Source organism: Diospyros lotus, chromosome 10 (assembly GCF_014633365.1).
Source record: "Diospyros lotus cultivar Yz01 chromosome 10, ASM1463336v1, whole genome shotgun sequence".
In the NCBI taxonomy this organism is placed as follows: domain Eukaryota; kingdom Viridiplantae; phylum Streptophyta; class Magnoliopsida; order Ericales; family Ebenaceae; genus Diospyros; species Diospyros lotus.
This window is the reverse complement of record NC_068347.1, coordinates 31,893,924-31,920,216: the sequence shown is the minus strand read 5'-3', so window position 1 is coordinate 31,920,216 and position 26,293 is coordinate 31,893,924. Positions and strand designations below refer to the sequence as shown.

At 36.6% G+C, this 26,293-nt stretch overlaps 3 protein-coding genes and 1 long non-coding RNA gene across 4 annotated transcripts; 3 read left to right on the top strand and 1 right to left on the bottom strand.

Moving 5' to 3' along the window:
- The first annotated feature begins 617 nt into the window (after positions 1–617).
- On the top strand, positions 618–9,705 carry LOC127812199 (uncharacterized). The gene is made up of 3 exons (XR_008025836.1): positions 618–800; positions 1,387–1,447; positions 9,459–9,705. It is a non-coding gene; the product is annotated as an uncharacterized LOC127812199 (long non-coding RNA).
- Positions 9,706–14,801: 5,096 nt separating this feature from the next.
- Positions 14,802–17,970, top strand: LOC127812259 (polyubiquitin-like). Its single transcript, XM_052352647.1, has 2 exons — positions 14,802–14,927; positions 16,905–17,970. The coding sequence occupies exons 1-2, from the start codon at positions 14,907–14,909 to the stop codon at positions 17,811–17,813; spliced, it is 930 nt and encodes a 309-aa protein (XP_052208607.1). The 5' UTR covers positions 14,802–14,906; the 3' UTR covers positions 17,814–17,970.
- A 4-nt stretch (positions 17,971–17,974) lies between these two features.
- On the bottom strand, positions 17,975–19,291 carry LOC127812260 (uncharacterized). The gene is made up of 2 exons (XM_052352648.1): positions 18,859–19,291; positions 17,975–18,299 (listed from the first exon to the last, which is right to left on the bottom strand). The coding sequence occupies exons 1-2, from the start codon at positions 19,003–19,005 to the stop codon at positions 18,075–18,077; spliced, it is 372 nt and encodes a 123-aa protein (XP_052208608.1). The 5' UTR covers positions 19,006–19,291; the 3' UTR covers positions 17,975–18,074.
- A 3,288-nt stretch (positions 19,292–22,579) lies between these two features.
- Positions 22,580–25,299, top strand: LOC127810946 (60S ribosomal protein L14-1-like). The gene is made up of 5 exons (XM_052350585.1): positions 22,580–22,708; positions 22,826–22,927; positions 24,585–24,714; positions 24,807–24,919; positions 25,028–25,299. The coding sequence occupies exons 1-5, from the start codon at positions 22,706–22,708 to the stop codon at positions 25,082–25,084; spliced, it is 405 nt and encodes a 134-aa protein (XP_052206545.1). The 5' UTR covers positions 22,580–22,705; the 3' UTR covers positions 25,085–25,299.
- The last annotated feature ends 994 nt before the right edge of the window (positions 25,300–26,293 follow it).

Below are 26,293 nucleotides of genomic sequence, written 5' to 3'. Positions count from 1 at the left end.
GTAATAAAAAGACAAATTTTAGATAATCATAAAGTAATTGCTAACTAAAAAAGAATTATGTGACCATCTATGTCTAAGGCGCAAATTCCCATTAGTGGGACCTAATGGGGATTTTCTTTTTTGGTAAAGCTCCATTTATTTCCACACTAGCTGTCTTTGACTGGAAGACCCTTGTCTTGCGGCTCCTCATCTCTCTCTCTGATTAACGCTTGATCTTCTGCCAAGCTAAGCTAGCTTCTTCATGGAACCACGCCAAGGAGAGGTATCACTGAACCCTTTTCCCCCCTTCTGATTAATGTTTACTATTTTTCTTATGACTGCCTTGACTATCATTGTATCTATTCCGTTTGGTTCCCGAGAAAGCTTATCAAAGAGTAGGAAAATTCTGTCAGTTTTGCTTGAGGGGCGTCTGTTGTTTTTCTTTCTTGAAACCGGTAATTTTCTGTTCTTTTCTTATGTTTGCAGCGATTGTTATTGTTCTATTCCGTTTGGTTGCCGAGAAAACTTGGCAAAGGCCCGAGAGTAAGAAGATTCCGCGAGTTTCGCTCTAGTCTAGTGGCTGCTGTTTCTTGATTGGTTTTGTAAGGCCCAAATTTTGGGCCTTATTTTTGAGAAGGCCCAAGGGGAGCCAAGCCCACGTGACAAAAAAGCCACGCTCTCAGCTTCCTTCCTCCCCTCTCTTCTGTTCTTCCCATTACTCGCTCTCTCTCATTCTCTTCCAAGAGCACTGCTGTAAGTCACCGATTTTTGCGAAATCCAACCGCATTTTCACCGTGAAAGCAGCCCCGATCTACAAGAAGGTAAGTCTTTTAGTGTTATCAGCCTTATTTTCAACATAGGTGCATGATATATATATGTATATACGCGCGGTTTGGGTTTTGCCGGAAGTTCAGGCTTAGATTTATGGAAATTCGGCCGTTGGATCTTGCTAGTTTTTGGGTATGTTGGTCGATGGGATAAGGGTGTCGGGTGGTTGCCTCCGATCGCCGAAACCACCGGCCACGGTGGCCGGCGGCGGCTGCCAGTGTGTTTTCAGTTCTGCCGAAAATTAAAGATTAGATCTATGTAAATTCAACCGTTAAATCTGTCCCATTTTTTGGTATGTTAACTCCCTTGACTTGGCGTTTCTAATGGTAGGTTCTGATCGGGGGAATCTTCGGCCGACGATGGTCGCCGGTGGCCGCTGGTGGCGGCGGTTGTGGCTGGTTAGGCTGTTTTTGGGTTTGGCCTAGGTTGGCGGGGCTCAGGTGGTTCATGGGCTAGTCCAATGTGTTTGGGACTGGGGCTGGCCAGTTGTGGCTGCCCTTGGGTTTAGGGTGGGTCCAAATTTTAGGTGACTTGATTTTGTATTTATTTAATTCTCGTGTAATTTGATAATTTTGTTAGGTGACATTGATGTGCCCCAGCTAAGAGGTGCTTGAGCGAATCCCGAATCTTCCATAACACAGTGAGTGGGTGAATTATATTATGGTGGTAATTGTTGCATTCATATCTCTGAGCATCCGATATTCTATATATTCTATTCACGGTTTCAATTCTTAATTGCATCTGGGAAAGTAGAATCCATCTTTTATGATCTGTGCATATTGACACTTATGGATTATTGCATTTCCTTTAATGTTGCATTTGGGAAGAATATGATTCATGTTATCGTGGACGGTAAATGTTGATACTTATTTGTGAGATATTGCGTGTGGCACTTGTTAATACTAAATGATAGCATAAAATGTATGTTAAATGGAGTAACTAGTTAGAACCCTATATTGCTAACTATAGTAAAAGTTAGCCATTGGTACATCACATATACATTAGGGTGTGCGATAGTCCACCCTGGTTGGCATGAGATAGTTCGCAACCATGTTATATCCGGCATGAGATAGTCTATCGAAGTGGATTTTGGTGGCGTAGAGTAGTCTGCACCAAGAGGTTGGAATATGTGAATTTTGGCTCTAAATGGTTAACTCCTAATGTGCATGTTACTTGTCATCTCCTATAATGTATTAATTACCACTTGGCATGGCATGATGAATATTTCTTGATGCATTGATTCTATATTTCCCCCCATTATAATACTTTTTACCCCTTACTCACTAGGCTTACCCCTTAATATTTTAGATTTGTAGGTTGGCATTAATTTTGACGGTAGGGATCATGGTAAGCGATTCTACTACATATACCATAGTCACGCTTTGGCTACAACATGTACATCTCACCTCATAGTTTTGGGCATGGGGAAGTTTGAGTTACTTTCCTATATGAATTTGTAAATTTGAATATTGTGAGTATATGAAGGATTTTGGCCCATAGGGCACTTCAATTTTAGTATAATGATGATGGCAATATTGTTGTAATTTATTTGAAATGTTTGCATGTCAGAGGTATATGTTCATTGTAGGCTTGTTATCCCCTCTTGGAGTCTTCAGCTTCTTAGGGGGTTGGTCACGGCCCCTGGATTTTGGGGCGTGACAAAGTTGGTAATGTAGCTTAGGCTTTAGAACTTTGGGAAATAAAATGGAAATGATATGACACGTGGGTGCATGAATAAGGGGTTAAACACTTTTGCATGCATTGTATTGCATACACTGTAGCCTGGAGTAAGTTTTTGGCAGGATAGGTATGAATATGAGCCGTGACATATTCACGACCTTGCTCTACTAAGAACTCTAGGTCCCTTATGCGTATCATAAAAAATGTGTATGTGAAGTTCTATTTTATTTGGCATATTATTTTGTTTCGTATAAGACAGTCTAAATTTTGCATACAGGAAAATCATGCCTCCTAAGACTCGAGGAGGGGCTAGCTAGACACGTGGACGTGGTGGTAGTCGTGGTCGTGGGAGAGGACAGGCTACTTTTGCCTTGCCTGTACTTTCTTGGGGTGCCCATGGAAGGCGACCACGTAGGGACATTGCTGAACAACCCCATGGTGATCGGAATTCAGTGGTCCACCAAAACACCGAAGGGGCAGGTGGATCTTCTAGCTTACCACAGTCCATAAATGACATTATCCAGGTAGCGGTGAGTGAGGTGCTGAGGAGTTTGGAGATGCCCGGGGGTGGATTAGGATCACAGGGCAAAGGTCAGGCCATACCAGATGAGCGAGATCAGGGTGTGGATGTCCCCTTGTCAGAGTTCATGCAATGCGACCCGCCTTGGTTTTACGGGATTAGTAGTAATAGTAAGGTGGAGCCAGAGTAGTTCTTGAGCAGGTGCAAGAAGATTTGCGAGGCATTGGGTTGTAGCTAACAAATGATGGTTCAGTGTGCGGCCTTTCGGTTGGAAGGCCCAGCGTACACCTGGTATAAGCTTTTGAAGGCAGCCAGACCACTAGGTGCACCACCACTAAGGTGGGATGAGTTTAGCAGCAAGTTCAGGGAGCAGTTCATCCCTGAGACCGTGAGGAGCGCCAAGGCTCGAGAGTTTGAAGAGTTGAAGCAAACATTCGACATGACGGTAGAGGAGTACGATCACAAGTTCACTTACTTGTCAGAATTTGCTCCTATGTTGGTGGCCATCGAGCAAGATAGGGTGCGACGTTTTGTGAATGGTTTGGTGGGGCCCATTTATAGGGTGATGGTTCTTTCTCACCTTCCCACATATGCCAATGCAGTGAATGGGGCCATGATGATAGAGAAGAGTGTTATGGAAGAGCGAGCCCAGAGAGAACAACGCAAAAAGACAAGGAGTGATGCCACTGGATATGAAGGTGGCAATCAGCAACAACAGAAGATGAGACCTCAACAACAATTACAGCAACAACAACATAGAGGAGGAGGGCCTAGTGGACAGGGGCAACTACCACTCCATGACAGAGGTGATAGGGAACATGGAGGATTTAGAGGGGTTGGTCAAGGTGGTAGGGGAACACCATCTTGCCCTACATGCATGCAGTCTCATCGTAGACCGTGCCAATGGCAGGTTAGAGTTTGTTACGGGTGTGGTCAGATGGGCCACCTTAGGAGGGATTTCCCCTATGCTCATCGGGAGGTAGGGCATGGAGTGACTCCAAAGATGCTACTTCAGACACAAGCTCCAATTATGCCTTTGCCATGATCCTCAAGTGGTAGAAGCCGGGGAGGTAGAGGCCAGGGTGGCCAAGCGGGAGGTGACAATGGGGGATATGCGAGCGTCTTTGCCATGACACCTCATGATGCAAAGGCCAACAATACTGTCATTACAGGTATGATTTCCATCTCCCATATTGATGCCTTGGTCTTGTTTGACCTAGGGTCCATACACTCATATGTATCACAAGAATTTGCCCCCCGTCTGGGTAAGAGACCTTCCGCTCTAGAGTGACGTATGATGGTAGCCACCCCTGTAGAGAAACCCTTGGTAGTGGACACAATGTATCGAGGTTGTGTGGTCACTGTAGTTGGGCGAGACATAATAGCAGATTTGATCTTATTTGGAGAGAAGAGGTTTGATAGTATATTGAGGATGGATTGGTTAGTCTCTTGCCATGTCAGTTTAGATTGTAGGCCAAATAAGGTGTGGTTTGACTCTCCTAATGGAGATCGATTTTGCCTTCAGTGGGACTAACCCTCAGTAACTAAGAATCTTATATCCGTTTTAGAGGTGAGGCAATTGATGAATGAGGGGTGTTGGGCATTCCTAGCTATGGTACGAGAGATCCACGAGTTGAGGGGTGAGTTAGGGCAGCCCAGCAGGTGCCTGTAGTGAGGGAGTATCTGGATGTATTTGCTGAAGATCTACCGGGACTACCTTTGGAAAATGATATAGAGTTCGGTATAGATTTAGCTCTGGAGACTTGACCAATTTCAATACCCCCGTGCCGTATGGCTCTAGGTGAGCTAAAGGAATTTAAGGTACAAATCCAAGACCTTTTAGACAAGGGTTTCATACGCCCAAGTATCTCGCCATGGGGGAGCACCTGTGCTCTTTGTGAAGAAGGATGGATCCGTGAGGTTTTGTATCGACTATAGGCAGTTGAACAAGGCCACTATTCGAAACAAGTACCTATTACCTTGCATAGATGACATGTTTGATCAGTTGTAAGGAGCTCAATGTTTTTCAAAGATCGACCTAAGATTGGGTTATCACTAGCTTCGTATTAGGGGAGATGACATCCCTAAGATTTCCTTTAGGACTCGTTACCGCCATTATGAGTTTTTAGTGATGTCCTTTAGCCTTACGAATGCCTTGGTGGCATTGATGGACCTCATGAACAGAGTATTTAAATCGTACCTTGATCGTTTTGTCATTATGTTTATCCATGACATATTGATCTACTTAAGGAGCCATGAGGAGCACAGGCAGCACCTCAAGGTAGTGCTTTAGATTTTGCGAGAACATAAGCTATATACTAGGTTCTCGAAGTGTGAGTTTTGGTTGAATAACGTGGCATTTTTGGACTATGTGGTGTCCAAGGAGGGCATCATGATAGATCCTAAGAAAATTGAGGATGTGGAAAAGTGCACTAGGCCTACCTCATCTAGCGAAATACGTAGCTTTGTAAAGGATTTCTCAAGGATAGCCTTTCCATTGACCCGTTTAACTCAAAAGAATGTCAAGTTCGAGTGGTCTGATACTTGTGAGGAGAGTTTCTTAAGACTTAAGGAGAGCTTGACTATAGCTCCGGTGCTAGCCCTTCCTTTAGGGGAGGGTGGCTATGTTGTCTTCTGTAACGCCTCAAGGATTGGACTTGGTTGTGTCTGTCAGAACTCTGTTTTCTGACAAGGAATTCTCTTGCAATTCAATGGAGAATTGCAGGGAATTGAAGTGCAAACGTGAGAATTGTGGGATGAGGGAGAGAACTGAGAGAGAAAGAGATCGAAACAGAATTGGGAGGGAAAATGAAATCTGTATTTTCTCATTCATACGCAACTAGGCCGTGGGCTTGGCTTATATAGCCAGCCTTGGTGCCTCAATTTGATTTTACATTTGAATTGTAACGACTTCTACTTCTCTTATTACAATAGTGCCCTATTCCCAACTACTTCTCTGTTATTACCTGAATGCCCTCCCTTAGTTGATGGACTATGACAATGTCTTGATGCAACATGGCTGCATCATTGCCTATGCTTCTAGGCAGCTGAAGAGACATGAACAGAACTATCCTACCCCCATGATCTAAAGATGGTAGTGGTGGTGTTTGCTCTTAAATTGTGGCGACATTACCTATACGGTGAGACTTGTGAGATTTATACGACCACAAGAGTCTTAAATTTATATTTGAACAGAAGGATCTAAACTTAAGGCAGAGGAGATGGATGGATCTGCTTAAGGATTACAATTGCACTATACTATACCACATGGACAAAGCTAATGTAGTAGTTGACGCTCTAAGTAGGAAGTCGATGGGTAGGGTGACACAGACGTGGTCTTGGCTCATGTCCAACTTCGTTCCACCTTGGTTGAGGAGATTAAAGCAGCTTAGTCTAGGGATCCATATTTGGTTAAATTGATGGATGTTGCTTGTAAGGGTAAAGTTAGGAAGGCAAGGCTATAAGGAATTCAGGGTGGACTTTGAAGGTGTTGAGGTGTGGGGCGCACCTATGTGTTCTTGATGTGGATGGCCTGAGACAACGAGTGCTGAGGGAGGCACATCATTCGATATATACCATACACCACCCTGGTGCAAACAAGATGTATCGGGACGTAAAAACATTATATTGGTGGAATAAATTGAAGAGGGATGTGGCAAAGTTCGTGAGTCAATGTGTAGTGTGTAAGCAAGTGAAGGCTAAACACCAGAAGCCAAGTGGAGAGATTCAAAAGATATCGATTCCTAAGTGGAAGTGGGAGAGACTTACTATGGATTTTTGTCATGGGATTACCGACATCTAGAAAAGGTAGCAACTCCATATGGGTAGTTGTAGATAGATTGACCAAGAGTTCTCTCTTCATACTTGTAAACACCAACTACACGGTGCCGCAATATGTCCAAAAATACCTAGATTATGTGGTTAGGTTACACGGTATTATGTCGTTAGGTTGCACGGTGTTCTATTATCCATTATCTCTGATCCAAGGCCTCAGTTTATTGTTATGTTTTGGAGAGAGTTCCAAAAGGCATTAGGAACAAAGTTGCACTTTAGCACAACATTCCATCCTTAGACCGATGGGCAATCAGAATGAACTATTCAAATGTTGGAGGACATGCTTAGAATGTGTGTCATGGATTTTAGTGGTGACTAGGAGAAAAACCTACCATTAGTCGAGTTCGCATATAACAACTACTATCACTCTAGTATCCAGATGGCCCCATATAGACACTTTACGGGAGGCATTGTAGGACTCTAGTAAGATGGTTCAAGGTGGGCGAGGTTCAATTAATTGGGCTGGCTAAAGTCCATGAGACTATGGAGCAAGTTCGGTTGATTAGAGAAAGGTTGTTTGGCAGCCTAGAGTCGACAAAAGTCTTATGCAGATCGTCGCAAACGTCCCTTAGAATTTGCTATCAGAGATAGACTGTATCTCAAGGTGTCATCAATGAAAGGGGTGATGAGGTTTGACAAGAAAAGAAAGCTTAGCCCTAGATACATTGGTCCATTTGAAATTTTGGACCAAGTGGGTGCTGTAGCATATCGATTGGATCTTCCTCCCGACTTTGTGAATATACACCCGGTGTTCCATGTGTCAATGTTGAGGAAGCATGAATCCGATCCATTCCAAGTCCTTCAACTATTAACCATTGATATAGTGCAAATTGATAGGGATCTTAGCTATGAGAAGTAGCCAGAGCGCATCATTGATAGGCAAGTAAGAAAGCTTCAAAACAAGGATATTGTCTCTGTAAAAGTGGTTTGGAAAAATCACACAGAGGATGAGGCCACCTGGGAATCAGAAGGCGCCGTGAAGGAGAAGTATCCCTATTTGTTTGACACTTAGATTATAGCCAAAATTCAAGGACGAATTTTTCAATAAAGGGGTGAGATTGTAAGGCCCAACTTTTGGGTCTTATTTTTGAGAAGGCCCATGCGATAATAAAGCCACTAGGGCTCTCAGCTTCGTTCCTCCCCCCTCTTCAGTTCTTCCCATTACTCTCATCTCTCTCACTCTTTCTCTCTCTCATTCTCTTCCAAGAGCACTACTATAAATCATCGATTTTTGCAAAATCCAATCGTTCGATCTTGAATCCAACTGCATTTTTCTGTGAAAACAGCCTCGATCTACAAAAAGGTAAGTCTTTTAGTGTTATCAGCTTATTTTCAGCATAGGTCCATGATATATATATATATATGTATATACATGCGGTTTGGGTTTTGTCGGAAGTTCAGGCTTAGATCTATGGAAATTCGACCGTTGGATCTTGCTGGTTTTTGGGTATGTTGGTCGATGGGATAAGGGTGTCAAGTGGTTGCCTTCGATCGTCGGAAACCAATGGCCACGATGGCTGGCAGCGGCTGCTAGCGTGTTTTAAGTTCTGGTCGAAACTTAAAAATTAGATCTATGTAAATCCAACTATTAAATTTGTTCCATTTTTTGGTTTGTTAACCCCCTTGGCTTGACGTTTCTAATGGTAGGTTTTGATCGTGGCAATCTTTAGCCAGCGATGGCCGCCGTTGTAGCTGGTTAAGCTATTTTTGGGTTTGGCCTAGGTTGATGGGGCTCAGGTGGCTCATGGGCTAGTCCAATGTGTTTGGGACTAGGGCTGGCCAGTTATGGCTGGCAGCCCTTGGTTTGGTCCAAATTTTAGGTGACTTGATTTTGTATTTATTTAATTCTCATGTAATTTGATAACCTTGTTAGTGATATTGACGTGCCACAGCCAAGAGGCGCCTAAGGGAATCCCGAATTTTCCATAACACAGTGAGTAGGTGAATTGTATTATGGTGGTAATTATTGCATTCATATCTTCGAGCATCTAATATTCTATATATTCTATTCACGGTTGCAATTCTTAATTGCATTTGGGAAAGTAGAATCCATCTTGTCTGATTTGTGCATATTGACACTTATGGATGATTGCATTTCCTTTAATGTTGTATTTGGGAAGAATATGATTCATGTTATCGTGGACGGTGAATGTTGATACTTATTTGTGAGATATTGCACGTGACACTTGTTAATACTAAATGATAGCATAAAATCTGTGTTGAATGGAGTAACTAGTTAGAACCATCTATTGCTAACTAAAGTAAAAGTTAGTCGTTTGTGCACCACATATACGTTAAGGTGTGAGATAGTTCACCCTGGTTGGCATGAGATAGTTTGCAACCATGTTATAGACGAAGTGAGATAGGTTGTCGAACGATCTTAATGGCGTAGAAATAGTCCGCACCAAGAGGTTAGAATATGTGAATTTTGTTTCTAAATGGTTAACTCCTAATGTGCATGTTACTCGTCATCTCCTACAATATCTTAATTATTACTACTTGGCATGGCATGATGAATATTCCTTAATGCATTGATTTTATATTTCTTCTACTATAATGTTCTTTACCCCTAACTAAGTTAGTGGTAGGCTTATCCCTTAATATTTCAAATTTGTAGGTTGACATCAATTTTGACGGTAGAGATCGTGATAAGCAATTTTACTACATATACTCTAGTCACACGACTATGTACATCTCACCTCATGGGTTTTGGCTATGGGGAAGTTTGAATTATTTTCTTATATGAATCTGTAAATTTGAATATTGTGAGTATATGAAGGATTTTGGCCCAGAGGGCACTTTAATTTCAGTATAAAGATGATGTCAATATTGTTGTAATTTATTTGAAATGTTTGCTTGTCAGAGGTATATGTTCATTGCATGCTTGCTATTCCCTTTTGGAGTCTTGACTTCTTAGGGGTAGTGCCGGTCATGGCCTCTGATTTTGGGGGCGTGACAGGTTTTTGTTTCTTGAAATGGATAATTTCAATTCAATGAGGGCCAGGGTATTGATGGCTTAGTTAATCGTGCTTTGTGGGTGTTGATACACCGGCAAAGCATTTTCTTGGCAACCAGAGTCACGGGTCCCGGTTGGAATCAATGTTGTGTGCCTTACATTTTAATTCGTGCTCTTTTTCTGTAGACTGTAGTTTCTTCGACGGGCCGAGGACGGTTGTGAAAATTTTATCTTCCTATTCTTATTGGAGCAAAACTCTAAATCATATTGTTTGTCATAAATTCTAATGATTTATACTTAGGTTTACAGCAATAATTAGATCTAGTCCTTGATCACAAAGGAACCCTTGTAATCTTCGGAATCCATCTATTTTAGAAGGCACATCCTAGTTAGATGACTACTTTTGAAAGGTAATATAATAAAAAAAGTTCCAAAGCCTAGTAAGTTTCCAAAACCTAATGACTTGTATACTAGGCATAACTAAACAAATAAAACAATTTGCTTCAGCATCAATAAATCTTTAAAAATTGTGGGATATTTAGTATTTTTGACAAAAACTAATATGATTAATTTTTTGTGAACCAATAAAACCAAATAAACTGTTTGTGGTTTGTTTGAATAATGTATTGGTACATTTACTAAAATTGGAAGGAAAAATTTTGTTATATTCATAAGATATTCCAATGAAAGTAAGGTTCAATTTAACTAAGAGTAAGTATGCAATTACATAAAACCATAATAATTTACTTTTGAATGTTAACATAACAAATTTAAAGCTATCAATCATCTCAAAAGCTCAATGATAAAAGGACTTAAATCCCAAATCTCTAACCAGCTTGTTTATAATTTACTTTTTTTTCCCCCTATCTTTAGAATTGCTTCCTTTCACAAGCTTAGATGATGGCTTGTATGTGGCGGCAAGCAAAGGTCTTGGGTAATCTTGTGTAGCTTCCTCTTGATTTGGCATTTCAACATATTCACTATCTAGAGAACTCCATCTCATCTCCTCCAATCTGGTAACAGAATCCTCTATGTTATCATTATCCATCTGGATCAGTATACCATCTTCTATAAGGTCCAACTTCATAATTTTGACAAAACCGCAATTGAAGACGAATATTGCAATGAATAAAAACCATTTATCAGCCCTTGAACTGTTCAACCTGTTCCTCTTCACACTACTTATTGGCTACGACAACCTTTTTTGCTACCTCTACCAAATCAGGAGTTTCAGAGGCAGAAGTAGATCACCAATCAATAGAGTCCCTTGTCACAGCATCAATTTGAGCCATGGACATGCTGAAGATGTCTTTCTTCATTTGAAATGCTGCAAATTGTTCATGTAGAAGTTTCTTCTCATTTGCATCTTCAGCTATTCTGTCAAAAGCGTCCATGACACCCATCACAACTTATCAAGATTAGGAGTCCTCCTCGCATTTCCCCCAGGTGCTAGTATGTCAAGGTAACTAACATCATAAAATCTTGGGGTAAGTGCAAAACCAAGATAATGCATAGAAATATTCATCTCTCCCCACCTTGCTAATATAATTTTCTCCATTTGAGGGTAGTCATTTCCATGCTTGTTATTTTTCATTATGTCTTTCACTTCTCCAAGCATGCTGTCCATTTTCTCATAAATCTCCCCCATCTTTGGTCCTTCACCATCACAAAACTTCATCAAGAGAAAAATTGGCTTTGTAATGGTGATAGCATTCTCATAAATCCCTCCCATCATTAGTGGCAGCCACTAATGACCCCACATTCTTAGTATGTTCATCACCACCTTTGGACCATTCTTTCCATGGTTTTAAACCAAGAGTGGCAAGAGACTCCGTACAGTCCAATAGCCTCTTCAATAGGGCATAATGTGAGGCAAACCTTGTTTGTGCAACTTCCAATAATTCTAAACTTGAGTGGCTTCTAAAAATTGCTAAGCATTGTGAGTGGTTAAGGAAATATTTGACAATAGTTTTCCCTCTTGTATAAGCAGTTCTTAGCCACTCAGTGCATTAGCAAAATCCTTGAAAACCAAATTTAAAGTGTGCACAACACTTGGAGACCAAAAGATGTGTCTCTGTACCTTCTCAATCTCCTTCCTGCTGCCTTGCATGTCGATGCATTGTCTGTCACCACTTGTAGAACATTTGCTGGCCAAACTCCTTCTGTTGCTTTTTTAAGTAGATATTGAGCAATCACAGCACCAGTTTTTTCAATACCACTATACCAGTAAAGTTTTCAGCGTACACAAAGGTAGCTCAATGGCTGTTCACAGCAAGAACATTAAAAAGGATCTGGTGCTTCACATTGCTCCAACCACCAGACACAATAGAAACCCGTTGAGTATACCAGCTGTCTTTGATTGGACTCAGGATCTTTTTCAACATTTCTTTTGCATTCATCGAGTAAACTGGTCCTAGCCTTCTTATATTCAGGAGCTTTGTATCCTTTAGGGGCTCGGTTAATTGCTGAAACCATCTCACAGAATTGAGGATTTCGTAGGACATTAAGCGGAATACCATTTGCACACAGCTCCCTCGTTACTTTCAAATCTACCATTCCCCTCTCCATGATACTAAATGCTTCTTGAATTGGTTTAGCGGGCATTGGCTTGTGTCTTTTGGTCATGGTTGAATTTTTCAAAGATGTTGATATACCTAAACAACATTAGTTAAACATAAGTATACGAAAATTAAGATTGCATTCTCTTTACTTTTTAATTTTCAGTTTTGAATTTATTTTTAATTTTTTGTTTTATTATTTTCTTTTTAAAAAATTAAAAACGTGTTCTCTTTGTCATTTTGAAAAATTATTTCTCAAAACAGAAAATTAAAAAATATATTTTTTTTTAAATTTTAAAAATAATTTTTTAATAATATTTTATTTAATAAATTTGATTATTCAATAAATTAAAAATATTTAATGTTAATATATTATTAAAAAAATATATACATTTTAAAGTTAATGGATTTTATAATATTTTTTTATTATAATAATAAAATATAAATAAATAAATAAATATATTTTGAGTTTTGAGTTTTTTTTATTTTTAAAAATGTATTCTTAAAAACATTAAAGAGAACGCGTTTTCATTATTTTAGAAAATCGAAAACTAAAAATGATTTGAAAATAATAAAAAAAACGTAACCTAAGTCTTTCTTTTAATTATAGGCAAAATAAATTAGATATGAACATGCTTTCTCAGCTGCTTGAACCTTCTTCAAGAGCTTCTTCAAACTGGGGAACAATATAGTCATTTGGTTTCCTTCATTGGAATTATGTTTCTATTTATATTTGTTTCAAATAGGTTAGGAAGGAGTGCTCTTATCTTAGAAAATGAGTTGGTCGCACCCACGAATCTTATAAATATCACTGTTGTTTTGGTTTTGCTCACATCAATAGCATATTTCTATATGGGTTTTAGTAGAAATAATCTGCATATTATTGATAGGATCCTAACTGGTGGATAGAAAGTGAGTTTAATGTTCTGTCCCCATTCACCTAAAAAGGGTTCCATTAATATGTGGAAAATAAAACTTTGTAAACCAAGTTCGTGACTGCAACATGCAAAAAAAAAAAAAAAAATTCAAATTAGATCAATACACATAATTTTGCCTAAAAAAATCCAAGGGCCAACTCAATCTTAAGAATTTTGGGAGTATAATCAGGATATTAATATAATAAGCATGATAAGATAGTAAATATTAATCCGAAAATATACAATATTCTGATCATGATTGATAATTAAAAAAAAAAAAAAAAACTTTCATCTCAATCCCAACTATAATAACCCAAATATCTCAATCTCCACTTTTACAAATTAGAAATTATAGGGCAACTCACCCTATAGAAGGTATTAAGAATTGAGTCCTTTAATCTCTTTCATTCTACTTTATAAATATTTAAGAAAAAATATATTTATGTTCTAAACTTTTGCTCTTTTTTTTTGTGAAATTTAAATTTTTTTGTGATTTTAAATGTGTCATTGAATTTAGGTCAAAAGTATATTTATACCCCTTGAACTATTGTGTTTTCTTTTTTTCATTTGAAAGTTTAAAATTTTTTCGTGATTTCAAATGTGCCCTTGAATTACACAAAATCACTCATTTAAATATTTGACTAGCAAATGACATGCACATGCATTAATGTGGGGCAATTTTTCGATATTTCTTCAAGTTCCCCTCTTTCTTCTTGGCATTTCATCTCTCTTTGACATGTACTCAACTCCATCTTTCTCTCTGATGGCATCTCCTCAGCTTTCCTTCTCTTTTCGACATCATTTCAACTCCCCATCCTCTCCCTTCAATTGTGTCTCTTATTTTCCAACGTCTTCTCCAATTGCATCTCTTTTGGGCGCATCTCCTGCAAAAAATGTTATACCTAAATTAGCCTTATCTTCGATCCCCCCACACGGCAAGGTGATCATCGACTTGACCACGTCAATAACCTATCTAACCCAATCCGCCTATGTAGCCCAATTAGAGTAGACTTATGAGATGCTGGAGACAGAAGAGACACAATCAAAGGAGACATAATCGAAGAGAGAGAAGGAGTTGAGGAGACGTCAAAAAATTGTTACGTTAATACGTGTGCATATAATTTATTTGTAAGTGTTTAAATGAGTAATTTTGACTAGTTTAGGAGCATATTTAGAATCATGAAAAATTTAGAAATTATAAATATGTTTTTAACTCAAATTTAAGAATACATTTAAAATCATAAAAAGATTAAAATTTCACAAGCTAAAAACACAAAAAATCAAGGTTCATAAATATGCTTCTTGTCCCTTTCAAATATAAGCAACAAAGAGAGAGACAATCTCGGTCAATTTTTTTGATATTGATGGCAGCTCCCGTAAGCAAAATTTGATATTATATTTATGTATTATTTATAATATTTATATATGTAATGTTTTCATTGATAATATACTTAGATATATATATTTTTGTAATAAAGATAATAGTGGGACCCAACAGGGAAAAAAAACCATTTTTATTACCACTCTCCTTCCTTAGTCTTGAAGACTACACTTTTGTCTTACGTATCTCATTTGCCCCTCTCTCTCTCGCTCTCTCGCCGCTGGTCTTCACTCTTCACCAAGCATCCGTTTTCATGGAACCGCGTCAAGAAGAGGTTGATCACTACCCCTTTTCTTTAATCATTTCTGTGTTTCTTATGACTGCCGTGATTTTCATTGTTATATTCCGTTTGGTTCCTCTGAAAACTTGGCAGAGAGTAGGAAAATTCCTTTGCGAGTCTTGCTTTAGGGCTTCTGCTGTTTCTGTTTCTTGAAACGGATAATTCCCTTTTCGTTTCTTACGATTGTAGAAGGAAAATTCCGCGACGTTTGCTTTTGTGGTTTCCCTTGTTTTTGTTTCTTGAAACGGATAATTTTCTCTTCAATAAGGAGAGACAGAGGTTGATGACTTGGTTAAGCGTGCTTTGTGGGTGTTCACACACCGGGAAAACGTTTTCTAGGCAACCAGACAGAGTCAACAGTCTTGGTTGGAATCAAATTAATCAATGGGAATGGGTGTTGGGGACGGAGGGTGGGTTGGGGGTGGGGGGGGGGGGGGGTTCTCTCCAAAATTTACCTTTCTATTCTTATTGGTGCAAAATTCTAGTCATATTGTTCTCCTAAATTCTAATGATTTATTTTTTCGGATGGAAAATTGTAATTGAGACCATAATATCTGAATTTTGAATTTCTTTTGGGTCCTAAGAAAACCAAAGGCTCTGCTTCATTGTGCTGTCTCCTCTATCCCTTCTTCTTTATTTATTTCTTTTCATTTCTCTTTTTTCTCTCATATGTAGCCAACCCCACATAATGGGATAAAAGCTTGATATGTTGTTGTGTTGTACGTCTAAATGTTTGTGTCTTTTTTGAAGTGCCATTATTGTTGAATTGGTTTTAACTGTGTCTAAATAATGCACAGTGATGTAATGTTGAGTGAAATATGTATTAGTCTTGTACTCCTTTTCATGGAATGATTTTTGTAATATACTTACTTACTTGAAATGTAATGTTCGCTTGAAGAATTAATTTAGAAATATTACAAGTGAATGTAATGGCGTCAAGATCCACCAGTGTTGAATATTGGTTTACTAGGATCAACTGTCAGGCAGTTGGTCATTGATAATGATAACTACTATCTGCTCGTCAGAAACCTGCAATCAAATAAAAAGGAATGTCCAAGAACCTCCCCAGAATGGCTCTCAAATGCTTAAAGTCAGATAGGATATTTACAAAGTAGAATGGAAGGGAAAGGAGGATTTTGTCCTTTGTACATTGGTGTCCTTTGCTGCTGCCGTGTTGATTGTAGAGGTGGAGGTTGAGATGTTTGGGCTGTGAAATGAAGTTTTTCTTATTAGTCATGATCTGTATACTGTATTATCTTATGATGGGGATTTTGTTGCCTGATCTGGCTTGTTGGTATCCCAAGGGGATCATTATATACTCTTGAAATTGTCAGAGTTGACATAATCCTTGGATTTTTTAGGCAGAGTGATGTCTATTATCGAATGTGATTCCTTCTATATTTTGAAGTAATGAACTTGTAATTCATGGATTTGTTTTCCGCATATTAGTGGGACCCTTTTCGGGTGGATGGTGAGAGAACATTAAGGCTCATTTGATCCACATGTCAGACTATCAATAGTGTGTAGATTATTTCCGTATTAGAATAGCTTTGCCGATGCTAATTTGGAGCTATTCACTTAAAATTTTGATATTTTGCAACTTTAGCTATCTAAATTTTAAGTGTGTAATGGTTTGTGGTTGAATTCATTGTTTGAAAAGGTTAAGATTGTGTAAACTCATGTTAAGACAAAATATGGGGACCTTGTACGACCTAAATGAGGACTATAGGTACACTAGTTTTTCCTTGTTTTACCCATTCATTACCTTTGAAAGGTAAGATTTTTTTTTTTTGGTTTAAATTTAACGGTTGAGCATAGCAAAGTTGTTTCTAGTTGATTATTTATGTATGTCTTATGCTTGCTACGAACACTTTTCATTTCTTCTCCTTTTTTAGGTTTTCTAGTTGATTATATCTGTATGGCTTATGCTTGTTATGAATGCGTCTTATTCCTTCTCCTTACTTGGTACAGATGAATATATACTTGAAAGTCATTAAAACAGTTGCCTTAAAAGTGAGAACTGTGGACACTGTTAAAAATGTGAAGAAAATCTTACATGAGAAGGAAGGCATTTCGGAGAATCTTCAGGAGCTCTTTTGTAATGGTGATCGTCTTAAGGACGATTTCAAGCTGGTTGATTATGGCATTCAGGCAGACTCCACTCTCCATGTTGTGCTCCAAAACTTCCATTCTATGGAGCTTTTTGTCTACATGCCTTCACAACAGAAAACTCTTACAGTTGAAGCAAAGCTTTGTGATACTGTGCAAGATGTAAAATCCTTCATTCATGCTAGAGAGGGTATCGGATCAGATAGTTACACTCTTTTCCATAGCGGTAAGCTACTGGAAGATAACAGAACTTTGGCTTCTCTGAATATACAGTCAAGATCTGTCCTTTGTTTGGTCTTTAATCCAAAAGAAGTGTTGTCAGTTTCTGTGAAAATGCCAAATGGCGAGATCCTGAAACCTGAAGTTAAGCTCTTGTCCACGATTCATGATGTCAAGGCAATAATGGGGAGTATTATTGGTTTCTCTGGCAGCGAGCACTGTATAATTTGTGCAGGAAAGGAACTGGAGAATTCGAAAACTTTAGCTTATTATGGCATCACGGAGGACGCTATTCTAGAGATGGTGCCTTCTGCCTTTCCGATATTTGTGAAGGACTTGAATGGCAAAACTGTGGTTGTTAAAGTGCACCAAAATGACACCGTCAAGGATGTGAAGTGTAAGATTTTCAATAAGGAGGAGAAGGTGGTTGATTTCACCAGCCTCTTGTTTGCTGGAAAATCACTCAAGGATGGTCGAGATTTGGCTAGCTACAATATTCGGAAAGATTGCACTCTCCGCCTGGTGTACCGGGTGGCCTGCTATTTATCCTAGAAGGACAAGGTGATGGTGTTTGCTTTTGAATTGCATTATGTTTCATCTATGGTACAGTTATATATCTAATCATTTACAAAGATCCGCTAGTTGTATTATTCTGGAACACCTTCCCTTTCTTTCAACTGAATCTTTAGTTCAGTGGTACTTTGGGAGACATGTGGCCTCAAAAGCTGTAAGTTTTATTCAACATTACGGGGTTTCAACAAAATCATAATTTTCTTGGTCACCAAACAAGGTTTTCTACAGTGAGCAGTAAGTTCAGAAGAGCTTTGCAGGGTATTTGATGGCATTCTTCACAATTTTCTTGGAGGCAGCATCTCCCAGATCAATGCCGCAAATATCAGCCAGTCTGATGAGATATAGCAGCACATCCGAGAGCTCTTCCCCTAAATGCTCCTTCTCTGCTTCCTCCCAATTAGGTAATCCTTTGTCTACCTCTCCTCTCCATTGGAATATCTCTGATAGCTCTCCCACTTCACCAACCTGTCCATTGGAACATATTTAAGTACATAAATATATATTTAGAAGGGGTTGAATTTGTCGAAAATCTCATCCTAACTCATGATTATAATGGTGTGGATCGATTGTTGAGTTATGGCTTATCCTCCTACGAGATTTTAACCTGTTCCAGGCATGTTTTGTTACTTTGAGAATTCATCTTCACTGGGGTGTGCAAATTTTGGTCCAGTCTGCTAAGTAACTGATCCAGTCTTTAGTCTTCAAATTAAAAGCTTTCCTGTCCCATCCCTAATCTTCACCACCATTACTCTAGTTTCATCCTGCTACTTTGAGAATTCATCTTCTATATGTTCCCTAGCGCCCCGTCCCCTTCCCAACCAACCAACCCAGAATACCTTCGCCTCCCCACCCTTCACCCCCCATGTTGATGATAAGGCGCCCATGAAAGAACCCAGAGCCCAAATTCATTTCCCAAGAAACAAAGACCACTACCCAACAATACAAAAACAACATCTTTTCAGAACTCAAAAACGTGGCTAATCTAAGTGTACAAGAGTTAGATCGGGCAAAGATCACCGATTACCATTGCGAGGAGTAAGTTCCTGGGGCTGTGGTACTTCTCCCAGTCTCTGGCCTTGGCAAAATCTTCAAGCTTCTTGGACAGGTCCTTGAGGCTGATGTCCACCGCTCTCTGTTCTTCTTGCTCAAGCCCTTCTGCATCTCCTCCCATGGCTGTGCCTCTTCGCAGAGAGAAGAGAGAGGCTCTCCCAGATATAAAGGCAACAGCATGGAAGCATGCATAATTATTATTACTATTTTAAGCAACGTGGGTATTCTGATTTGCAGGGGGATCTAGAAAAAGGAATGGACTAAACCGGGAGAAGAAGATTAATGAGTTTCCTAAGTATACAAGATTGAAGATATATATTCCTCATTCATCCCCCACCATGCAAAATGGCCAACTTCCCTTACCTGCAGAATATTCTGATCTCACCATTGCCATTTGCATCGACTTTTCTTTCTATTAGTTTCTTTTATAACGACTAGAAACCGACCTTATCTTGTAGAATTAATACGTAAGGTCTAGAGTGCTAACCACTACACCATGGAGCCTTTGTGGAGTTGGCTTTTCTCTTATAATCGGGATGTATAGAGACTTTACATATAGAAAGCGATTTAATCACACAAAACACTTTGAAAATAGTGCAAACTGAAGGAGATTTGAATGAATTTTGGCAAAAATGTGTTATTAAGGTCGGGACAAATTTTTTTATTAGTAAGTTATACGACATACATATATATTTTTATGCACCAAATTTGTGGGTTATTTAGTAGAATAAAGCTCTTAACCTTATTCTCAAGCCCTAAAATAATTAATCAAGAATCCTATCACCAGCATAATCTCTCAATAAACAACAAAAGAGAATGGGCCAAATAAAGTCTTGTATATACTATGATGCATTGACCTTGGTTTAATTAAAGAAGTGATTTTATATCCCCAAGTGTTATCATGTAGGCCTAGTTGCGTTATCATGATTAAACAAATTAATCGTAATGATAAGATAATTATTCTTCTTTTCTTTTTTATTGGGCTTCCTAAGTTTATCGATTGTCCTTTTTATTAAAATAAAATTTTAAAATAATTAAAGATAATCATGCTTAAAGCTTTTTGTAACGTAAAATGTCATGTTAAAGAACCAAACGGAATCATATGTTGTTTTGCTAATTTACCCCTGTGGCTTAGGAATAAATCTAAGTCAAGGAATATCAAAGTGGATGTAAATCATTAAGTGCCGGTTGATAAAATTGTTCAAATTAAATAGATTGAATTTGTGTCAAAAATTGAACTAAGCCAATTGAATAGATGTTAAAATCGAATAAATCAAACAAGCAAAAATAATTAAAAAAATTGAATTAACAAAAAAAATAAAAATAAAAAACCTAAAGAACCAAAGAAAAAGGGTAAAAATGATGATTTTTTTTGACATTTCGATCAATTTGTTTATTTTAATTTTTTTAATATAAAAACTAAATAAAAATAAAATAATCAAAATTATTAAATTTAGAAACCAAACCGAACCAACATATAATTTGAACCAAATCGAATAAGTAATTTTAGCTAATTCAGTTCAATTATTTTGATTTAACTGAAATGTTCTCTCACTTTTAAAAATCATAGTGAATGATTAAAAAAGTATAAATGTGAAGAATGTAGAGACATAAGCATTAATATTTTTATTTATATCATCTTATCTTGTATTTTCATTATCTCTCACATTCTTCTTTGAGTGAAATTTGTACGTGAAGAGGAATATAATGAAATGTAAATTCATAATAAAAATTAAATTTTAATTTTTTTTAAATCAAGTTTATGATACCATGTCTTAAATTATTAACCACGAACTCATGGTAACAAATATTTTTAAATGGGTGGCATCAAGAATTTCACAATCAAGAGATTTGGAGAGAGGGTGGATTTGCTTTTGAGGAGATTTTGTGGCTTTGAATGCATATTCCATGCTGGAGATATGATTTGAGTACATTATCTAACTTTTATTCCTTAAGATTTATTCATGGCCAGTCCTTTTCCTTTGGATGCCACAAGGAATACAATCAGGAGAGAGTTTGTGATTCCATTCAGCACATCAACTGGCTTCCTCTCAGCCTCAGGGAAAGTGAGAGAAAATGAAGGAAAGTTGAGGCTACAATCCCTACCTATAGGATGACATGCTTGGCTGCAACAAATCTCCTATTTTAAGTAGAAAAGAAAATTTATGCAAGTATATTTTATACACACAAAAAAAATATTTTCTCTTTTCTTTTATTTCATTCAACAAATCTCGACTTGAACCATAGTCGTTGTCGCTCGAACATAACAATTAATTTATTAATTGAAAATGTCATCGCCAAACTATTTAAATTCTATAAGAAAGAAAACGATTTGAGGAAGTAGAAAAGCTCTCGTGCAGATACTCTAGACAGTAAAAATTTAAAGTCTGTATTAAAATTAATTTGCGTACATTTTTTAAAATCAGAGTTTGTTTATTTATAAAAAAAAAAAAGTATGGAGCTTTCTTCAATCCAATAAAATTAGAATTCTTATGAATAATATCTATTTTGACATTCTAAAATTTATTAAAATTAAGATTATTATGAATAATATTTATCCTGATAATAATATTCATTTTTTTTTGTATAACTCTCGAGATATTTTTGGATGTCGAAATTATCTAGTTTACATTTTATACGTAACTTTTTCGATTAGGAAAATATTACATATTTTTTGTTCAAAAAATTATTTTAGACTTTTAAATTTTTTTTAATCTTTTAGTAATTTTTTTGTCTATGACAAATAAAAAGTGATTTGAGGGAAACCAAAAGTACATGATGAGGAATCTTTAAACATAAGGTATAATGGCTTTGTAAAAGACATAATAAATTGTTGACTCCAACCAATGAAATTAAGACATGTGATTATTGTTACATATAAGAAGAGTCGATGATATTGGATAGTTAAGTTCAGAAGTTTTATTTGAATAAAATACCTAAAATACCCTTTCTTTAATTAGTGATTATTAATTAAAACTAAAATAAGAGTGTTTTGAACATTTTGTACGATCCGCTGTCAAATGTCTCCTTAAACATTATAGATTAAGGTCTTAATGATAACAGATTAAAGTTCACTTAAATAATTTTTATTAACTAAGATATAGATAAAAAAAAATTAAGATATAAAAAGTATTTAAGATAAAAATATTTTTTATTGTATTTTTTAAATTTATCTTACAATTCTTAAAAAATAAGTTAGTGATTTCTTATTTAAATTTTTTAAAATAAATTTATCTATTTTTTTAAGATAAATTTATCTTAATCTTTACAAAAAAAAGAAAAAGTGACGCATGTATACTCCAATATCTTTCAAAAAAATTAATAAATAATTTGATAAAAAATTTAGAATACATTTCAATTTTATTTTGCTCACTCCATGATTCGAAAAATATTTTAATTTTATATTATTTATTTAAATAAATACTATCCTATATTTTAATAAAGATCTTCAAGATATGTATATATATTTATTTAAGAGACAATTCAGAGATATAGATACATGGGGTTTTGTTTTATTTATTTGTTTATTTTTATCCTCGTTGGAAGCAGAAGATAATGTTCTGGGCCCAATTCAAGGCTCAGACTTAGAATTGGGCCGAGGTAGACCACAGCTCTGGGCCCTTAAGGAAGGCCTCGGGTCTTTTCTTCAACATGATTTTTTATTTTTTCTTTTACTATCTTTTTTTGGGTTGGGCCGGGGCTGAAAACAAAGATAGCTTCGGCCCATCATAAGGCCCTATATATTACTACCTGAAAACCCTAGATCATGCCAGCCCCATTTGCCTCATCGACCCGCCTCTCTGCAAAACCCTAGACCAAAAATGGTGACTCTCTCTCTCTCTCTCCCTCCCTCCCTCTCCCCCTGATATCTTCGATTCTACTCTCCTACTTTGAATGCAGTTCTTGATTTGAGTTGTTCTGTGGTTTGTTATTATGTGTAGCCGTTCAAGCGTTACGTCGAGATCGGGAGGGTCGCCCTCGTCAACTATGGCAAGGATTACGGGAGGCTTGTCGTCATTGTCGACGTTATCGACCAGAACCGAGTAATTTTCTCTATTTGCTCAATCTATTTGCTGCTGATTAAACAAGGGAAAGTAAAAGAAAAGAATAGTTTTTTTTTTGTTTTTGTTGCCTGCTTTCAAGTCACTGTACCTTTCTTCTTTTTTTTGGTTGCTAAAATTGCTGTGTAAATGTTACGTGATGTTTTTAGGCTTTTTTTCTTTCAAAAGCTTTAAAATGAGTATATGTTTCTTATTAAATCCTGTGTTTGTCTTGGCTTTTAAGTTACCAAATTGACCGTGCTTGGTAATCACTTGACGATTTAAACCTATATAGAAAAATTGTTGTTTTCTACCCGAATGTATTCATGGGTTTGATAACTGATTTGCATAATTACCTAATAGATTCCAGTCCGTTGGATGGAAAAAAAGCATCGATGCATTGACTGGGTACATCGGAATATTATTGGATTGTTAAATTTTGAAAGTTGTAAAAATAAAACATGGGTTGGCGAATTTTTTATGTGATTTCTCATCGGGAACGGTTTGGGTGCAAAAGGTCCCTTCTTTGATTCCCGAGAGATCTCTCTTTTACTTGCCTTATCTATTTGTGGTGGCCAGATGTCTGCAGAAAATTTATCTGGTTAGAGCATACAAGTCATAGTTAGCATATTGACATTCCAATCAGGACTCTGATTGGCCTTTTTTCCGACAACATAATTAAACTTGTAAAGAAATTCATGAAAAAGGTATGTACTATTTTTATTAATGGAATTTGTTATAACATTGAAAGCAAGAAGTTTTATAGCTTCAATTGAAACTTCCAGTTGATGTGTTTTTGTCTCATAATTCAAGGTCAAAAGAAATGCTGATCAAGTGAAAATTTCCATTTTACATGAATATCCTCCTGTGGACTTTATTCCTCAAGGATCAATCATTTGAAAAGATAGAGATTGTTATTCACAGAATTAAGGTAGGACTGTTAGCAAATGGTGTTCTGTGTGATTTTAAGATTCCGTAAAAGCTAAAAGTGAAACTTTATAAAATGGCTATAAAACTAGCTTTTTTGTATGACATAAAATGTTGAGGAATATAGTACCTACATGTTCAAAATATAAGTGTAATAATGGATATCAAGATGTTCCGATGGATGTGTGGGATAAGATTAATATGATTTAGTTACATGAGTAGAAGACCAATAGAGACTTTTATGAGGAGAGTGGATGGAAGGGAATAAGTTTTTAGTAAAAGAGGTAGAGCATGATCAAGAAGAACTTGGTGAGATACCCCAAGGTATAATTTGAGTTACAAGGACCTTGCAGAAGAAATGGTTACAGATAGAAATGATTGACATGTTAGAATTCATGTAGCCAATTCTACATAGTGGGACTAAGGCTTCATATATTGTTGTTGGGCTTTATATCGTAAGGGATATTTGGGACTACTGGCTTATATCATGATGGAAGTTTTTGAGGTTATTATTTTCATAACTCTTGTGCTAAATAATTCTCAGGTTTAATTTGGGCGTACATTAGGGCTGGACAATGAGAGTGTGGCATAAAACATAAACATTAGCCATGTATTCTGATTTTGGTGAACATGCATATTATTTTTATTTTGACTGAAATGTAATCTCATTGGTAGTGTGTTTAGATCTTTTTAGGTCCCTATACCTGCAATTCTCATGAGGTTTTCTGCACAGGCTCTTGTGGATGCCCCAGACATGGTGAGATGCCAGATGAACTTCAAGAGGCTCACTCTTACTGACATCACAGTTGACATCAAAAGGGTCCCAAAGAAGAAGACACTAATTGCTGCAATGGAAGCAGCAGGTAAATTGATTTGTAAATTTTGAAGCAACTTTTAATATATATATATATATATTTTCAATCTACCAGATTTAATAATATTTCCATGATATTAGATGTGAAGAACAAGTGGGAGAATAGCTCCTGGGGTAGAAAGCTGATTGTCAAAAAAAGAAGGGCCTCTCTTAATGATTTTGATCGGTTCAAGATCATGTTGGCAAAAATCAAGGTTAGTTTGTCTCAAGTCTCAAAAATTCCTTGGAGAATCTTTCTTTAGCTTTGGTCCTGTTCAGATTTTGAAGTTGCTAGTGTGAACTAAACAAAATTGCACATGCAGAGGGCTGGACTGGTCAGACAGGAGCTTGCGAAACTGAAAAAGGCCAACGCATCCTGAGCTCATTTCTATGGAGTCTCAATTTTGTTATGAGTTTTCACAAGTTGGATTGTTTGGCTAGTTTTGATTTGTACCTTACAGATTGAAAAGTATTCAAGGTCATCCTTTTTGTGTTCATGTCATGCTCTGTTATGGAATCATCAATCCTAGTTTTCCATTGTTTCTCGTTAATTCAGAGTTTCAACTCAGCCTTAGGAAACCGGGTGTTCATTTTCTGTCCAATACTCCTATTCTTCCTCTTTTCCATGCTGGCTTAAAATTCTCCAGCCTGGCCGCAAAGTGATGAAAGTGGGGGCATTACCTTTCTAAGTTTCTAACTGAGTATTTGTTTCAAGTGGAATATGAAAGCCGTATCGTTTTTTATGATATTTTATTAAAAATTATTAATCATATTTTTTTGATAAAAAATTTGTTTATTCTAAACAAATTGCTGATTAATTTATTCGATATTTACTGTTTAAACCTCGGAGGCCTGCAATCTAAGTATGGCTAGTAGGAGTGTCAAAAAAATCTGAAAATCGGTGAATTAAATTGAACTGAATCAAATCGTGTTTTTGGATTGGTTTTATCGTTCAACGGTTAGGTTTTGGTTTTAAAAAATTAAGAATTGATATATTTGATTTGATTACTGATTTTTTTTTTTAAACCGTAGTTCGAATTGAATCGAAATCGATATTATATTTGTATATATATTATAATTTTTTTGAATACATATATACTTACTCATAAATATATTATTACTTTTGTAATTTTAATTTATCAGTTTTTGTTTATTTTTTTTTTTATTGTTGGTTATTGTTATGAACTCTTTTATTTTTAGATTTTTATATGTTATCGCTATAGTAAATGATCGATGTAATATAATTTGATAAGATAGTCTATAAATTATTTTGTTCTATTTTTACTTTAAGATTTGAAGTATTAATGAAATTATGAGTTTATTTTAATTAACAAATTTATTTGTAATTTAATATTTTACGAAAATATATAAAAATTAAATATTAATTGAATAGAACCAAAATTGAATTGAAATCAGGATTGATCATGGTTTAATTTTATTTATGTAATGGATCGATTACGATTTTTATTTTTCAGAACTGTTAAAAATAATTCGGTTACTGAATTCTTATAAAATCAAACAAATTCGAACCGTTGACACCTCTGACGGCTGGTGAGTGGATATTCAGATTCCAGACAAATAACAAAACC

What these genes read in the sequence shown, in the direction of transcription:
- LOC127812259 (XM_052352647.1), top strand. Translation starts at nt 14,907, where the DNA reads ATGGAACCGCGTCAAGAAGAG. An exon ending in TGGAACCGCGTCAAGAAGAG is followed by an intron (nt 14,928 to 16,904) that starts GTTGATCACTAC and finishes TACTTGGTACAG; the next exon opens with ATGAATATATACTTGAAAGT.
- LOC127812260 (XM_052352648.1), bottom strand. Translation starts at nt 19,005, where the DNA reads ATGGGAGGAGATGCAGAAGGGCTTGAGCAAGAAGAACAGAGAGCGGTG. An exon ending in GGAACTTACTCCTCGCAATG is followed by an intron (nt 18,300 to 18,858) that starts GTAATCGGTGAT and finishes TCCAATGGACAG; the next exon opens with GTTGGTGAAGTGGGAGAGCT.
- LOC127810946 (XM_052350585.1), top strand. An exon ending in ACGTTATCGACCAGAACCGA is followed by an intron (nt 22,928 to 24,584) that starts GTAATTTTCTCT and finishes TTTTCTGCACAG; the next exon opens with GCTCTTGTGGATGCCCCAGA. An exon ending in TCATGTTGGCAAAAATCAAG is followed by an intron (nt 24,920 to 25,027) that starts GTTAGTTTGTCT and finishes TTGCACATGCAG; the next exon opens with AGGGCTGGACTGGTCAGACA.